The sequence below is a fragment of the Canis lupus genome, chromosome 9 (genome assembly GCF_048164855.1).
Source record: "Canis lupus baileyi chromosome 9, mCanLup2.hap1, whole genome shotgun sequence".
NCBI lineage: Eukaryota > Metazoa > Chordata > Mammalia > Carnivora > Canidae > Canis > Canis lupus.
In genome coordinates this window covers 28,635,125-28,652,031 of record NC_132846.1, presented here as the reverse complement: position 1 = coordinate 28,652,031, position 16,907 = coordinate 28,635,125, and the positions used below count along the sequence as shown (strand labels likewise).

General features: G+C 42.8%; 1 protein-coding gene across 19 annotated transcripts in view; it reads left to right on the top strand.

Annotated features, from left to right (window-relative positions):
- NIN (ninein) overlaps positions 1 to 16,907 on the top strand; it is a 104,568-nt gene that overhangs the window by 44,689 nt on the left and 42,972 nt on the right. For all 19 annotated transcript variants that reach the window (XR_012036599.1, XR_012036597.1, XR_012036600.1 and 16 more), the window contains 7 exons: positions 1,405 to 1,444; positions 2,800 to 2,990; positions 7,228 to 7,374; positions 14,138 to 14,305; positions 14,992 to 15,128; positions 15,442 to 15,582; positions 15,834 to 16,008. Coding sequence is in view for 12 of the 19 variants with exons in the window: in XM_072838515.1 (XP_072694616.1) it covers positions 1,405 to 1,444; positions 2,800 to 2,990; positions 7,228 to 7,374; positions 14,138 to 14,305; positions 14,992 to 15,128; positions 15,442 to 15,582; positions 15,834 to 16,008 (999 nt within the window). In the remaining 7 variants the exon portion in view is untranslated. The remainder of the gene's footprint in view (positions 1 to 1,404; positions 1,445 to 2,799; positions 2,991 to 7,227; positions 7,375 to 14,137; positions 14,306 to 14,991; positions 15,129 to 15,441; positions 15,583 to 15,833; positions 16,009 to 16,907) is intronic.

The window sequence follows — 16,907 nt, the reverse complement described above, 5'->3', positions numbered from 1 at the left end:
TCAAGAAATCAGACCATCCTGAATAGTTCAACCATCCCAGAGAAAAGGCTAGGTATTTGTTATCAAAGGCAGCTTCATTCCATCAAGTTAGATCTCTTCTGAGACAGCAGCCAGGTTTTGAGAGGGAGATACACCTTTTCTCAACAGGGTTTCCTACGATGGTTGTAGAACCTTCTGACAGGAGTGATTAGGCAGCTCGCTGGCCAGCCAGAGGCCATTGTGGAGCTATGTGTTGCCGTTGACTGGGAATAGATCTGTGCTATGGTTGGCCAGTGAAGCAAGGGCTGGAGTTTGGTGCCAATTTGTGTCCTTGGCTGGGTGCTTTTGTGTAGTACACGGACCACAAATATATGCTATGACTTGAAAAAGGCCCAGTAGTAACAGCATAATAGGGGCAAGATGGTCCCATTCAGGTAACTTTCACAGCGTTTTTTTTTTTTTTTTTAAAGATTATTTATTTATTTATTCATGAGAGACACAGAGAAAGAGGCAGAGACACAGGCAGAGGGAGAGGCAGGCTCTGTGCAGGGAGCCTGATGTGGGACTCGATCCCGGGTCTCCAGGATCACACCCTAGGCTGAAGGCAGGTGCTAAACCGCTGAGCCACCTGGGCTGCCCACTTTCACAGCTTCTAATGCAATTTACTGGTATCATATTTTGTTTGACTTGAGCTCTCCAGCCTAAGTGTTTCGAGTTGCATCTCTGTCTCTTCCTCACTGTGTCACAAACACACTAAGCTCATTCTTGCCTCCGTACTTCAGCAAATAGTAGCTGCTCCCTCCTTTTCACGTGGCTGTCTTCAGCTCACCCTTCAGGTCTCAGTTTAGATGTTGCTTCTTTCAGGAAGTCTGCCCTGATCTCCTGAATCTGGAGGATCCCATTGAGGTACCGTCATAACATTTTGAACTTCCCTGTCGTAACACTTAATGCTGTACAATATTGCACTTTCCACTTTCTTGTCTGCATGTCTTCATTAGCATATAGGCTTCTCAAGGCAAGAAATGTGTTTGTTCTGTTCATAGTTGTATTCTGAAGATGTATCATAATACCTGGCACCCAGTACACATTGAAGAACAAATTTATAAATGCATGGTATGAATTTTTGTTGGTCAATGGATTCTGAATATTTGCTTTGGCTTGGTTTTATTGGTTGTAATAAGTTTTACTGCTGAATATGTGAATTTGCAAACATGAAAGGCAAATCACTAGTGAAATAGCACAGATGGTTACGTGGCATTTCTTAGGAGTCTCTTCTCAATTGGCTGGTTGACTCAGGAGAGCCCACCTGGAGGGTTCTGAACCATGTGACTCATTCAGGTGATGCTTGCAGAGCCAGAGAGTGCTCTGATCTTGGAAAAACTGAATACGTACTAAAGCACACTAATCTTCTCTTGCCTTCTCTAGCACTGGAAGACACAACGCAGTGAGGAGTATGAAGCAGAAGGTAGGAACTGAATGTGTGTTGAGGTCTGCCATTCACGGGGCACTCCCCATACCCCCCTTTGTGCATCTCTGAGCCTTCTCCCCAATAGCCTCACATGCTGGAGGCCAACTAAAAAGTCACCTTAAGACATCAGCCACCCAAAAATTCATTCCCAGTGGAAAGTTCATAGGTTTAGAATCCTAACATAGAACCTCATTCAAGGTATGGCATCTAAATGTAGAATTTTACTTATGGACTAATTATTCTCTTATACAAACTTTCAAATTAATCTATGAGCAGTCCTAAACTAGAGACCTATTAAAGTGCACCCACTGACAAGTTTCAGATGTATTTAAGAAGCCCTGAAACATGTTGAATTTCTGGGGCCAGCAGATGGCACTGTGGTTCAGGGGATGGACTCTCCCCTCACTTCACAGCCCACTTTACTGGGCATAACTCTACTTAGGTGTAATTACTGTGCATCCTCCAGGTCTCTAACCTGGAAAAACACAGCAGTGATAAGCTTGGTTTCTTCAATAAATAGTAAAGGTAGCACTAAATGCTCTTCTCAACCTCCTAAGGTTCTTCCAAGGCACCCAAAATTGTACTAGTAATTATCTCATGATTAAGTAATGACTTTATAAATCTCCGATATGTAAGTGGAAAATCTAATTAGAAGTGAGAACTTTTAATAGAGGATAAATTTTGATTTTTAAACTAAAAGTTTGATCCTTAAGTGTTCAAATGAAACTTACGCTTAATGTATAGATAATTGGTAACTTGCATTTTATTTTTATTTTATTTTATTTTTTGGTAACTTGCATTTTACAACCATTTATTCTTTCAAACTGGTGTATCTGTAGGTCAGAATATTTAAAGCTGTAAAGATTTCGTAGGCTGATCCTACGACTTTTATGACTGTTTTATGATATTTATCATGAAATCATTTCCTTCTCAGTAAAAGCAGTTCTAGTGCTTAGACTAGAAAGAGTGGCGGTAATGAAGTCTGATAGCTAAAGTTGAGGCAGGGCAAATAAATCTCTTTGGATTAGTTCTCAACTAGCCTTCTGTTCCAGTCACACCAAAGCCTTAAGCCTGTGCATGTTTTCAGTTGGAGTAAAACAAACCTAGAACCTTGGTATGCCTGCACAGATGTCTCTTACATGGTATAGAAAAAAGTGCTGGTTTGCTCTAGTTGCAGCTTGAGAACCAAGGGTTCCATTTCATTTGAACTTGCAGATTTAAACCAAAATGGAATCAGCATTTATAGTCTCTTTCTTTTAATATTTACTTTTAAAAAGCACAATTTCTTTGAGGATAGGCTCCCCCTCTTTGCAATTCCTTTGGGGACAGCACAATATATGTTTTGATTTCAGGCCAGTTAAGATTTTGGAACCCAGATGACTTGAATGCCTCACAGAGTGGGTCGTCCGCTCCCCAAGACTGGATAGAAGAGAAACTGCAGGAGGTTTGTGAAGATTTGGGAATCACCCGTGATGGTCACCTGAACCGAAAGAAGCTGGTCTCCATCTGTGAACAGTATGGGCTGCAGAATATTGATGGAGAGGTAAGCCTTGCATCATATTTTTCTTCAGAAATAATAGTCATGATGAAATCTAGACTGGCCATAGGCTAGGAACAGCCCTATTTTGACTTCCTGTAACATGTTACAGAGAGTCTAGTCTCTTTCTCTTCTCTACGAAGCAAGCCACTGACAATCCTTTCTTTGAGTAGCTCATGTTGTGTTCTGGAAAAAAGAACGCTGATAATAGCTGACACCTTCTGAGCCCACACTACATGCCCCTTGCTGTGCTAAGCATGTTACCCCACATTATTAGATACTACTTTGGTGCAGCCACGATGTCAGATGTATTTGTAGAAGTGGCTTTCACAGAGCAAAGTGTGGGAAAGGCCTGGAAGATGGATTACACAAGGAGTTCAGAAGATTTGAGCTGGGAGAGTATTTCAGGGGCTAGGCTTATGAGTTTAGGTTTTGGGAGAGAAAATCTCAATATCAAGTGTGATATTCTTTAGCAGATTGAGTAGTATATAGGAAAAACAGCTACTGGGAATGGTTTGAGCTTCTTTTGTGGGGTATATTGGTGTCAGGACACCCTTTGACTTGGAGACTGGCCAGGAGCCATTACAATGTTCTGGTCATGAGGAAATGGAAAAGGGTAGGTTGGTGGTTTTGAAGATATACAGAAGAATCTTGAAGGAGGCTCTTAAAGACCCCAGCTTGATAAAATTCTGAGCTTTGCGTTTTCTGAAAAATTAAGAGGCAAACTGGCAGGACTGAGTCCATGAACAGTCATGAAACATAAGAATATAAATAATTCTAAGATATGTCTTTCAAAGAGCTGAAAATAAGGAGGGACTCAGAGGTTAGGGCTACAGTTGTAGTTTGGGGAATCTTTGATCATAATGATATTTGAAACCATACTGTCTGCTTGGTGGTATTATTTTCCTAAACCAGAAAGACATTTATTATCAAAAGCTGCCAAGTAGCCTAATTTGCAGAAAAGCTTTTTCCCCTCCCTAGAATATGTGACTGTTCTGTACCCTTTGACTGCCTTTTTTTTTTTGGGGGGGGGGGACTACCTTTTTAATGGCTCAGTGGTCATTTATTTTTCAGTGTTGGTTGTTGAGTCATAAAATTACATTCATCCTCTTAAATTATAAACTAGTGCAGTATACAGAACCTTGGGTTGTTTTGCCAAGAAATATTGCATACACTTGGATTATTTATCTAAGAACAATTCTTGGAATAAACTGTAACCATTTGTGGGGAGCTGCATTTTCTTCAGTGGTGGAGTTTCCAAAGCCCTGGAAAAGAAGTAGCACATTGAGTTATTTTCCTCGGATCTGAGGATGAGTAAAAGATTGCTCATTGAAAATAGCTTTTACTTCATGTTTCTCCTGCCCCCACCCCTCAAAAAGCATGAAATACTGTAGTACTTTATACTACTGACTCTAGACCACAGAGGAGCTGAAAGTTCAGGATAATCTCATCAAGAATTTGGGATCATAGGGTTTTATGACTGAAAGCAATTTTAGATTTAGTCCCCTCCCCATTTCATAGATAAAATGATGTCCCTGCTGCTTGATGCCATTACCATGAAGGGGAACTGACTCACTGTCTCACGTACCCTGCTTTGCAGAAGCAAGGACAACTGTAGGGCAGGGATGGCAAGCTGTCACTCTAGATACCAAATATGGCTCAAAGTTTTGGGTTTGTTTTTTTTTTTTTCCCCCCTCTGGCCTGCCCGATGTTTAAAAATTAAACTTTTGCTACACTTTTTTCTTTTTTTTTAAATCAGGAAATTTAGTTCTAAGAACCAGAGTATTTGACTCCGTTGTGCTAGCAGGGAGAGGTGGCTGGCTAGCTCCTTTGAATGGAGTATGCACTCACGCATTCAGTCCCCTGCTTTAAGTGGTGACACTTTGTGACATCTCAAGACCATCCTGCCTTATTGGTCTGTGTTGCCCTCCTGGTCTCTCTGGGTATTTGGGTTTACTATCCCTAGCCTAGTGCATCATTTCCCAATGGGAAATCAACCATCCAAGACCCGGCTGGTATGTCATGAGGAGTAAGAATGTCCTCAGGGTTCTAGATTTGGCTCCTACACAGGGTGCAAAGGATGCCCCCATTACACATATGACTTGCATTCTGTTCAGCCCAACCCTGCCTTCATCTGAATCCACAGCCATCTGTTCACCACCTCCCCACTCCCCTGCGTACAGTAACTGGCGGGACTCATTTGCTCCATGACTTTGAGTGGATGAGGTGATGGGTTTTTAGGCAGTATGGAATCTGTGTGTTGATTTGGCCAAGATCACAGGACCAAGCAGTGTAGAGCTAAGGTTAGAGCCGAAATAATGCCTGTTAACTTGTCAGTGCACCTGGATTTTACTGTGACTTCTGATTTGATGGTCCTGAGAGCCTCCTCCTCCAAGAAAGTAAAGTGTTCTTTTGATTGGTAAGAATGAGACAAATGCTAAGAGAAATGCTAAGGGATTTTAATAGCCTCAGAATTTCACCCCAAATACCTTTCCATTGGTTTTCCATATAATTCTCTCTTAGGAACTGTTCTTCTAAAGATTTCCACTCCTTAGAATGGTTTCTTGTTCCAGAGTCCTCCCTAGAGGAAGTGGTATTTAAAAAAGAATAGAGATGGATGTTTTCTATTGGGTGTGAATTGGAAAGAAGCATTTGAGATCAATGCCTCAGGCACTTACATGAAGAATAAAATCAGTAGTTATGAGATGACAAATCCTAGTAATAGTCCAGACTTATGAAATGGATATTCAGAATTTGAAGATGTGTCACAGAGAAGCCTTTGTTCGAATGGACCCCACTGCAGACTGATGCCTCAAGAGTAATTTTGCTGCTTATCCTTTTTCCCTACCATTCAACAACAGGGGCATCACCTGAGAGTTTGTCAGAGATGCAGACTCTCAGTCCCCTGCCCCAGATTTAACTATATCAGGGTCTGCGTTTTAACGAGATCCTCAGGTGATCTGCTTTGTACAACAGAGGAGTTTCTGTAGAGAAAAACTTTAGCCCTTGAAGTAAAGAGGAATCCAGCTACCAGGAAAAAGGAGGTCATTGCCTTTCCTCCCTGTTTTGTGGTATCAATGACTCATGCTGCTTTATTCATCCCTTTATATTCCACTGTTGAGCTAGGGGACAAATCACCTCCTAGGCAAGCCCCTAGAAGGCACTGTAGTCCAGTCTCTCCTTCTCTACACGATGACTCCTTGCTTACTGTTAGAGGATACAAAATAACCAGACAAAATTCTCTTACATCTCTTGGATCCTTCTATTGGGCACACACAAAATCCGTCTTCTCTGATCTTCATTTCTCTTGTGTTAAAGCATTAAAATAAAAACCCAAAACGTGCAGTGTTGTTCCAAGTAGCACTCTAAATCCCAAGTCTTGGGTTTCAGACCCAAACTCATAGATCATTGCAATCTGTCCCAGGCCAAATTCTGCTGTGCTAACATACCAATTGCAAAAATTCAGTATAAGCAAAATATCATGTAGTAACACTGCAATATAATGACTTAATGACTGTCTAAATTCTTTCTTTCTTTCTTTGTTTCTTTCTTTGTTTCTTTCTTTTTCTTTCTTTTCTTTCTCCTTTTCTTTCTTTCTCCTTTTCTTTTCTTTTCCCTTTTCATTCTTTTACCTTCTCTTCTCTTCTCTTCTCTTCTCTTCTCTTCTCTTCTCTTCTCTTCTCTTCTCTTCTTTCTCTGTTTTAAGAAAGGTTGGGGAGGGGCAGAGGGAGAGAGAAACTTAAGCAGGCTCCATGCCCAGGGTGGAGCCAGCCTCAAGGCTCCATCCATCTCATGACCCTGAGATCATGACCTGAGCTGAAATCAAGAGTCAGATGCTTAACCGACTCTGCCACCCAGGTGCCCCCAGTTCAAACTTACTTCTATTATGACAACACTGGAAAGCTGTACCTTTATATTTTTAAAGTAATTTTTTAATCCATAGAATAATGTATAGCTACATTAAAGATTACCCATTTTAAGAGTACGAATAGGAGAAGGAACATTCAATCATTCAAATGCTAAATTGCATGATTATGAAAATGGACATTTATTTGGTTTGTGGAGGAAGGAGAGATTACCAGAAAAGTAAATAAATGTCTATAAAATGAGAATTAAGGTACATGTTCTATCATCTGCAGCCCTAGAGTCAACAGTGAGACCGATTTCTATTGGCCACAGATGTACTTTGGGCCTTATGTTATTTCGAGGAAAATATTGAAAGTAAGTGGTTATTCTTTTCTAGATACTTGAGGAAGTCTTCCATAATCTTGATCCTGATGGTACAATGAGTGTGGAAGACTTTTTCTATGGCTTGTTCAAAAATGGAAAATCCCTCACACCATCTGCATCTACGCCATACAGACAGTTGAAAAGGCACCTCTCCATGCAGGTAAGAAATAAATAGGAAGTGATTTCTTTGTGAGTAGAAGTTAAAACCCATTTGAGTAGTTTCTAATGAATCAGTCTGCTGTCTGGAGAAGAATAAGGAGAAAAAGAGAAGCAAAAGAAAAAGAACGACTAAACCATTGGGAAGGAAAAGTTGGGTTTGAAAAGTGACCATAAATGACAGAGTGGGAAGCCACTAATTATGCCCCTTAATGGTAGCTGTGGGTCAGAAGAAACCTGGTTTTTTTTTTTTTTTTTTTTTTTTTATTGGTGTTCAATTTACTAACATACAGAATAACACCCAGTGCCCGTCACCCATTCACTCCCACCCCCCGCCCTCCTCCCCTTCTACCACCCCTAGTTCGTTTCCCAGAGTTAGCAGTCTTTACGTTCTGTCTCCCTTTCTGATATTTCCCACACATTTCTTCTCCCTTCCCTTATTTTCCCTTTCACTATTATTTATATTCCCCAAATGAATGAGAACATATAATGTTTGTCCTTCTCCGACTGACTTACTTCACTCAGCATAATACCCTCCAGTTCCATCCACGTTGAAGCAAATGGTGGGTATTTGTCATTTCTAATAGCTGAGTAATATTCCATTGTATACATAAACCACATCTTCTTTATCCATTCATCTTTCGTTGGACACCGAGGCTCCTTCCACAGTTTGGCTATCGTGGCCATTGCTGCTAGAAACATCGGGGTGCAGGTGTCCCGGCGTTTCATTGCATTTGTATCTTTGGGGTAAATCCCCAACAGTGCAATTGCTGGGTCGTAGGGCAGGTATATTTTTAACTGTTTGAGGAACCTCCACACAGTTTTCCAGAGTGGCTGCACCAGTTCACATTCCCACCAACAGTGTAAGAGAGTTCCCTTTTCTCCGCATCCTCTCCAACATTTGTTGTTTCCTGCCTTGTTAATTTTCCCCATTCTCACTGGTGTGAGGTGGTATCTCATTGTAGTTTTGATTTGTATTTCCCTGATGGCAAGTGATGCAGAACATTTTCTCATATGTATGTTGGCCATGTCTATGTCTTCCTCTGTGAGATTTCTGTTCATGTCTTTTGCCCATTTCATGATTGGATTGTTTGTTTCTTTGGTGTTGAGTTTAATAAGTTCTTTATAGATCTTGGAAACTAGCCCTTTATCTGATATGTCATTTGCAAATATCTTCTCCCATTCTGTAGGTTGTCTTTGAGTTTTGTTGACTGTATCCTTTGCTGTGCAAAAGCTTCTTATCTTGATGAAGTCCCAATAGTTCATTTTTGCTTTTGTTTCTTTTGCCTTCGTGGATGTATCTTGCAAGAAGTTACTATGGCCGAGTTCAAAAAGGGTGTTGCCTGTGTTCTTCTCTAGGATTTTGATGGAATCTTGTCTCACATTTAGATCTTTCATCCATTTTGAGTTTATCTTTGTGTATGGTGAAAGAGAGTGGTCTAGTTTCATTCTTCTGCATGTGGATGTCCAATTTTCCCAGCACCATTTATTGAAGAGACTGTCTTTCTTCCAATGGATAGTCTTTCCTCCTTTATCGAATATTAGTTGACCATAAAGTTCAGGGTCCACTTCTGGATTCTCTATTCTGTTCCACTGATCTATGTGTCTGTTTTTGTGCCAGTACCACACTGTCTTGATGACCACAGCTTTGTAGTACAACCTGAAATCTGGCATTGTGATGCCCCCAGATATGGTTTTCTTTTTTAAAATTCCCCTGGCTATTCGGGGTCTTTTCTGATTCCACACAAATCTTAAAATAATTTGTTCTAACTCTCTGAAGAAAGTCCATGGTATTTTGATAGGGATTGCATTAAACGTGTATATTGCCCTGGGTAACATTGACATTTTCACAATATTAATTCTGCCAATCCATGAGCATGGAATATTTTTCCATCTCTTTGTGTCTTCCTCAATTTCTTTCAGAAGTGTTCTATAGTTTTGAGGGTATAGATCCTTTACATCTTTGGTTAGGTTTATTCCTAGGTATCTTATGCTTTTGGGTGCAATTGTAAATGGGATTGACTCCTTAATTTCTCTTTCTTCAGTCTCATTGTTAGTGTATAGAAATGCCACTGACTTCTGGGCATTGATTTTGTATCCTGCCACGCTACCGAATTGCTGTATGAGTTCTAGCAATCTTGGGGTGGAGACTTTTGGGTTTTCTATGTAGAGTATCATGTCATCGGCGAAGAGGGAGAGTTTGACTTCTTCTTTGCCAATTTGAATGCCTTTAATGTCTTTTTGTTGTCTGATTGCTGAGGCTAGGACTTCCAGTACTATGTTGAATAGCAGTGGTGAGAGTGGACATCCCTGTCTTGTTCCTGATCTTAGGGGAAAGGCTCCCAGTGCTTCCCCATTGAGAATGATATTTGCTGTGGGCTTTTCATAGATGGCTTTTAAGATGTTGAGGAATGTTCCCTCTATCCCTACACTCTGAAGAGTTTTGATCAGGAATGGATGCTGTATTTTGTCAAATGCTTTCTCTGCATCCAATGAGAGGATCATATGGTTCTTGGTTTTTCTCTTGCTGATATGATGAATCACATTGATTGTTTTACGGGTGTTGAACCAGCCTTGTGTCCCAGGGATAAATCCTACTTGGTCGTGGTGAATAATTTTCTTAATGTATTGTTGGATCCTATTGGCCAGTATCTTGTTGAGAATTTTTGCATCCATGTTCATCAGGGATATTGGTCTGTAATTCTCCTTTTTGGCGGGGTCTTTGTCTGGCTTTGGAATTAAGGTGATGCTGGCTTCATAGAACGAATTTGGAAGTACTCCATCTCTTTCTATCTTTCCAAACAGCTTTAGGAGAATAGGTATGATTTCTTCTTTAAACGTTTGATAAAATTCTCCTGGGAAGCCATCTGGCCCTGGACTCTTGTGTCTTGGGAGGTTTTTGATGACTGCTTCAATTTCCTCCCTGGTTATTGGCCTGTTCAGGTTTTCTATTTCTTCCTGTTCCAGTTTTGGTAGTTTGTGGCTTTCCAGGAATGCGTCCATTTCTTCTAGATTGCCTAATTTATTGGCGTATAGCTGTTCATAATATGTTTTTAAAATCGTTTGTATTTCCTTGGTGTTGGTAGTGATCTCTCCTTTCTCATTCATGATTTTATTAATTTGAGTCTTCTCTCTCTTCTTTTTAATAAGGCTGGCTAATGGTTTATCTATCTTATTAATTCTTTCAAAGAACCAACTCCTGGTTCTGTTGATCTGTTCCACAGTTCTTCTGGTCTCGATTTCGTTGAGTTCTGCTCGAATCTTTATTAACTCCCTTCTTCTCTTGGGTGTAGGATCTATTTGCTGTTTTCTCTCTAGCTCCTTTATGTGTAAGGTTAGCTTTTGTATTTGAGTTCTTTCCAGTTTTTGAATGGATGCTTGTATTGCGATGTATTTCCCCCTTAGGACTGCTTTTGCTGCATCCCAAAGATTTTGAACGGTTGTATCTTCATTCTCATTAGTTTCCATGAATCTTTTTAATTCTTCCTTAATTTCCTGGTTGACCCTTTTATCTTTTAGCAGGATGGTCCTTAACCTCCATGTGTTTGAGGTCCTTCCAAACTTCTTGTTGTGATTTAGTTCTAATTTCAAGGCATTATGGTCCGAGAATATGCAGGGGACAATCCCAATCTTTTGGTATCGGTTCAGACCCGATTTGTGACCCAATATGTGGTCTATTCTGGAGAAAGTTCCATGTGCGCTTGAGAAGAATGTGTATTCAGTTGAGTTTGGATGTAAAGTTCTGTAGATATCTGTGAAATTCATCTGGTCCAGTGTATCATTTAAAGCTCTCGTTTCTTTGGAGATGTTTTGCTTAGAAGACCTATCGAGTATAGAAAGAGCTAGATTGAAGTCTCCAAGTATAAGTGTATTATTATCTAAGTATTTCTTCACTTTGGTTAATAATTGATTTATATATTTGGCAGCTCCCACATTCGGAGCATATATATTGAGGATTGTTAAGTCCTCTTGTTGAATAGATCCTTGAAGTATGATATAGTGTCCCTCTTCATCTCTCACTACAGTCTTTGGGGTAAATTTTAGTTTATCTGATATAAGGATGGCTACCCCTGCTTTCTTTTGAGGACCATTCGAATGGTAAATGGTTCTCCAACCTTTTATTTTCAGGCTGTAGGTGTCCTTCTGTCTAAAATGAGTCTCTTGTAGACAGCAAATAGATGGATCCTGCTTTTTTATCCAGTCTGAAACCCTGCGCCTCTTGATGGGGTCATTAAGCCCGTTTACATTCAGAGTTACTATTGAGAGATATGAGTTTAGTGTCATCATGATATCTATTCAGTCTTTGTTTTTGTGGACTGTTCCACTGAACTTCTTCTTAAAGGGGAATTTTAAGAGGCCCCCTTAAAATTTCTTGCAGAGCTGGTTTGGAGGTCACATATTCTTTTAGTTGCTGCCTGTCTTGGAAGCTCTTTATCTCTCCTTCCATTTTGAATGAGAGCCTTGCTGGATAAAGTATTCTTGGTTGCATGTTCTTCTCATTTAGGACCCTGAATATATCCTGCCAGCCCTTTCTGGCCTGCCAGGTCTCTGTGGAGAGGTCTGCTGTTACCCTAATACTCCTCCCCATAAAAGTCAGGGATTTCTTGTCTCTTGCTGCTTTAAGGATCTTCTCTTTATCTTTGGAATTTGCAAGCTTCACAATTAAATGTCGAGGTGTTGAACGGTTTTTATTGATTTTAGGGGGGGATCTCTCTATTTCCTGGATCTGAATGCCTGTTTCCCTTCCCAGATTAGGAAAGTTTTCAGCTAGAATTTGTTCAAATACATATTCTGGCCCTCTGTCCCTTTCGGCGCCCTCGGGAACCCCAATTAAACGTAGGTTTTTCTTCCTCAGACTGTCGTTTATTTCCCTTAATCTATCTTCATGGTCTTTTAATTGTTTGTCTCTTTTTTCCTCAGTTTCCCTCTTTGCTATCAACTTATCTTCTAGGTCACTCACTCGTTCTTCCACCTCGTTAACCCTCGTCGTTAGGACTTCTAGTTTGGATTGCATCTCATTCAATTGATTTTTAATTTCTGCCTGATTAGCTCTAAATTCTGCAGTCATGAAGTCTCTTGAGTCCTTTATACTTTTTTCTAGAGCCACCAGTAGCTGTATAATAGTGCTTCTGAATTGGCTTTCTGACATTGAATTGTAATCCAGATTTTGTAACTCTGTGGGAGAGAGGACTGTTTCTGATTCTTTCTTTTGAGGTGAGGTTTTCCTTCTAGTCATTTTGCTCAGTGCAGAGTGGCCAAAAGCAAGTTGTATTGGGAAAAAGAGAAAAAGAGAGGAGAGAAAGAAGGAAAGAAAAGAGAAAGAGAAAAAAAAAGGGAAGAAAAAGAAAAAAAAACGAAAAAAAAAAAAAAGAAGAAGAAAAAGAGAAAGAAAAAGAAAGGAGAAAAAAAGGGGGTGGGGGAAGGAAACAAATCAAAAAGCAAAACAAAACAAAAACAAAAACAAACAAACAAAAGAAAGAACCACCGGGGAGTATCTTCTGATTCTGTGTTCTTTAAGTCCCTTGGCTTCTCCTGGAAGTTTTCCGTCTAGCTGGTGTTCTGGGGGAGGGGCCTGTTGTGCTGATTTTCAGGTGTTAGCAGTTGGGGGAGCTGCTGTGCCCCCGCCTGGTGCAGGGCTCAGTGGGGGTTGTTTACCCCGTGAGGCCGCAGGAGGAACAGCCCCAGGCGGGGCAGCTCTGGAAACCTGGATTCAGCTCCGGCAGGAACTCTGTCTGCAGGGCCTGGAGGCTCCGGGGCGGGGCCGCTGATCTGCTCAGCTGGGGCAGGAGCGTCCTCGCTGTCCTGGGCCCTCCCGGCCTCTGCCTGTCCCGGGGGAGGCGGGATCCTGGGCTGTGTCCCGGCGCCCTGTGCTCCGGAGCCTGCGCTGGTGGATTCGCGCTCCCGGGCCGCGCAGCCCCCTCCGCGGAGCCGCCGCCCGAGCCCCTCCGAGCTGCTCCTGGAACCGCGCAGCCCCCTCCGCACGGAGCCTCTTCCTCTGCCCGAGCCCCTCCGAGCTGCTCCCGGGGCCGCGCAGCCCCCTCCGCGGAGCCGCCGCCCGAGCCCCCCGAGCTGCTCCGGGTCCCGCCTGTGCGCTGCAGCCCTTAGGGAGCTCGGCGCACTCTCCTGGGCGCGCAGTTGCTCTGTTACTGTCTCAGGGAACCCGAGGGCATCCTCGCCCTCCTGGGTCCTGCTCCACCTCCCCGCGAGCCCCTTTCCGCCCGGGAAGGTCGGTGCAGCTCCTGCTCCTCCGGGACGGGGCTCTCCTGTCCTGGGGACACTCGCCCCGGCCTCAGCCCGGCTCCTCGCGGGGCCCCTCCCCCTTGGAGGCCTTTGTTTCTTTACTTCTTTTTCCCCGTCTTCCTACCTTGATAGAAGCGCGAACTCTTCTCACTGTAGCATTCCAGCTGGTCTCTCTTTAAATCTCAGGCCGAATTCATAGATTTTCAGGATAATTTGAAGGTTTTCTAGGTAGTTTGGTGGAGACAGGTGATTTGGAGACCCTACTCTTCCACCATCTTGCTCCTCCCCCCAGAAACCTGGTTTTAAGTGGAGACATGTCTGTGTCAAGGAACTCCCCACCAGATCAACTGTTTTTGATAAGTTTTGCATTCTCAACTCACTTTGGAAAGAAAGATCAAAGGGGCTGCATGACTTGTTTTTCTGGTAGTGTTAGGGAGACATGCCTTCTGCTCATCGTGGTCAGGACTATCCAGTTTGGGTCAATGTCTGGTTGAAATGTCAGACCCAGCTCAAGTCTCCTCTTCTAGTCCTTCGATGAAAGTGGACGACGAACCACAACCCCATCTGTGATGACAAGTACCATTGGCTTTCGGGTCTTCTCCTGCCTGGACGATGGGATGGGCTATGCATCGGTGGAGAAAATCCTCGACTCCTGGCAAGAAGAGGGCATTGAGAACAGCCAGGAGGTCCTGAAGGTATTGCAGCTAAAATGGGAGAAAAATGACAAATTAGGGGAGGATTGAAAAATTCTAATGCTTTCTTCCTTTTTTTTTTTTTTTAAGATTTTATTTATTTATTCATGAGAGACACAGAGAAAGAGGCAGAAGCATAGGCAGAGAGAGAAGCAAGCTCCCTGTGGGGAGCCTGATGTAGGACTTGATCCTGGGACCCCAGGATCACGCCCTGAGTCAAAGGCAGACACTCAACCACTGAGCCACCAAGGCGTCCATATTCTAATGCCTTTGAAACTGACTTGAATTGATTTCTCCTTAATGATTCTTATTTTCACAAGATCTCAGAGATCAGAGGTAACTTTTCTTATCCCCTTTAGCCAGGAGTCTGTTGCTAACTACTTTCCATGTTTTTAACTCCTAAACTATTGACAAGTGCCATGCTTTTAATTGATCTCTGGCTAGTAAAGATTAGTGAACAATTGTATTTATTTACAGTGCCAGGTGGTATTTTTTTAAACAGGCAAATAAGTATGTTACTGTTTCCTTAGAACTTAGAAAATTGAAGATTGTCCCTATGCAATCACTAAGGAAATGTAATCCTCCAACTTCTTGACTATACATTCACTTCTCTGAGTTTGTTTCCCCTTGACTGCTTCCATTTTAGAGGACAGAACATGTGATCGTCTTCAACTTGTTCTCACTTCTAGGCCTTGGATTTCAGTCTCGATGGAAATGTGAACCTGACAGAATTGACACTGGCTCTTGAAAATGAACTTTTGGGCACCAAAAGTGGTATTCACCAGGCAGCGCTGGCCAGCTTTAAGGCTGAGATCCGCCATTTACTGTGAGTTGAGCGGATGATTCCCCTGCCCCATTCCCTTCCCTGCTGGTGCAGCAAATCCCTCAGATGCCTGTGACACACATTCTGTATGCAAATGTGGCTAATCTCCTATCCTTTCACTACCATGAAGACAAGGTAACACTCAGATTTGCATTAGGTTTGTGAAGGGAGCCGTGGAAACATCTTTTTTGTTTTGGAAGGGCTTGGGTTGTCTTGGCTTTGTTTTTGTGTTGGAGCAAGCCAGGCAAGAGCTTTTTTGGGTCTACTCGTTGCTTAGAGACAGTTTCCCTTTGACTCGGTCTCTTGCCCATTCTAGGGAGCGAGTTGATCAAGTCGTCAGAGAAAAAGAGAAGCTACGGTCAGATCTGGACAAGGCTGAGAAGCTCAAGTCTCTAATGGCTTCGGAGGTGGATGATCACCATGCAGCCATAGAGCGGCGGAATGAGTACAACCTCAGGTGCGACTGGATAGGGCCAGGTCCCTCTTTTCCCTCCACCCTGGCCCAGGGCATTGGAGCTCAGCCTGCTGCCTGCATGGCCACACCCAGCTGGAGGGATGGAGGTGTGGTCAAGCCTCAAGGAAAGCAGGACACATTCGATACTTCGAGGAGCTTCCTGTCTCTTCGACTCTGTGTTTCCATTTTTTGGTGGATCCGCACCGGACCTCTGAGGGGTTTAACAGCAGCTCATTGGTCTTTCCCTCTCACAGGAAACTGGACGAAGAGTACAAGGAACGGATAGCAGCCCTAAAGAATGAACTCCGAAAGGAGAGAGAACAGATCTTGCAGCAGGTGGGCAAGCAGCGTTTGGAACTTGAGCAGGAAATTGAAAAGGCAAAAACAGAAGAGAACTACATCCGGGACCGCCTTGCCCTCTCTTTAAAGGTAATCACCCTATTAGTGCTCAGGCCTGTGTCCGTGTTAAATACGGCAGGGAAGGCCACGGGTCTGCACAGGGCTCAGTCCCACGATTCCTGTTAAGTTTGCCCTGCTGGGTCGTGACCCACACATGGTAGAGTCCCTGCTGGGATCCAGATTTCAGGAGTATCCAGGCTTCCGGTTTGCCGACACTATTGATTAGCATATCTTGCTCTTTTTCCCCCACCCCCCCCACCCCTGAGTTACACTAAGTCCTTAGGGCCGTTGGGCACCTGGTCAATGCCCTCCTCCTTCCCTGTCTCCACCACCTCAGCCCCCATCCCCAGTTCAGAGCAGATGGCATTGTCTCCTGCCACACAGAGCTCATCAGCTTTGTTTCTTTGCTTCCCAATATGTCTTTTGCCTTATTATACATCCTCCTGTCCTTTCCTGTGTCTCAAGAGAGGAAGTGATCTTTCTCTTTATTGGACTCTGATATGATACAGTGTAGTCTAGAGATAGAGGGGGGTGAGGTGGGGACTCAGACTGCCTAGGTCCATTCTGGATACCACTGCTTACTGGAAAACCTTGATCACGTTATCCCAGCCTGTTTCCTGACACACGGGATGGGCACCATTGTAATACCTACCTCAGAGTATATTTAATATAAGGATTAAATGAGATGCTGCATATGCTGTGTTTGGAAGGTAATAAATAGACATAGACTATTAACTGTTGTTCCAGAAACTCCGTACATCAAACACTGAGCCATTTCTCCCACCCTAACCATCAGATTGCGTCCTTTTCTGAATTTTCTCTTTAATCTACACAATTACCGTGTGCTGTCACAGAAGCTAAAATCTTGGTCACTCTCACTCATCAGTCTCTAAGACCTGCTGATGCTCTGAGAGGTCTCTCCGATTTAT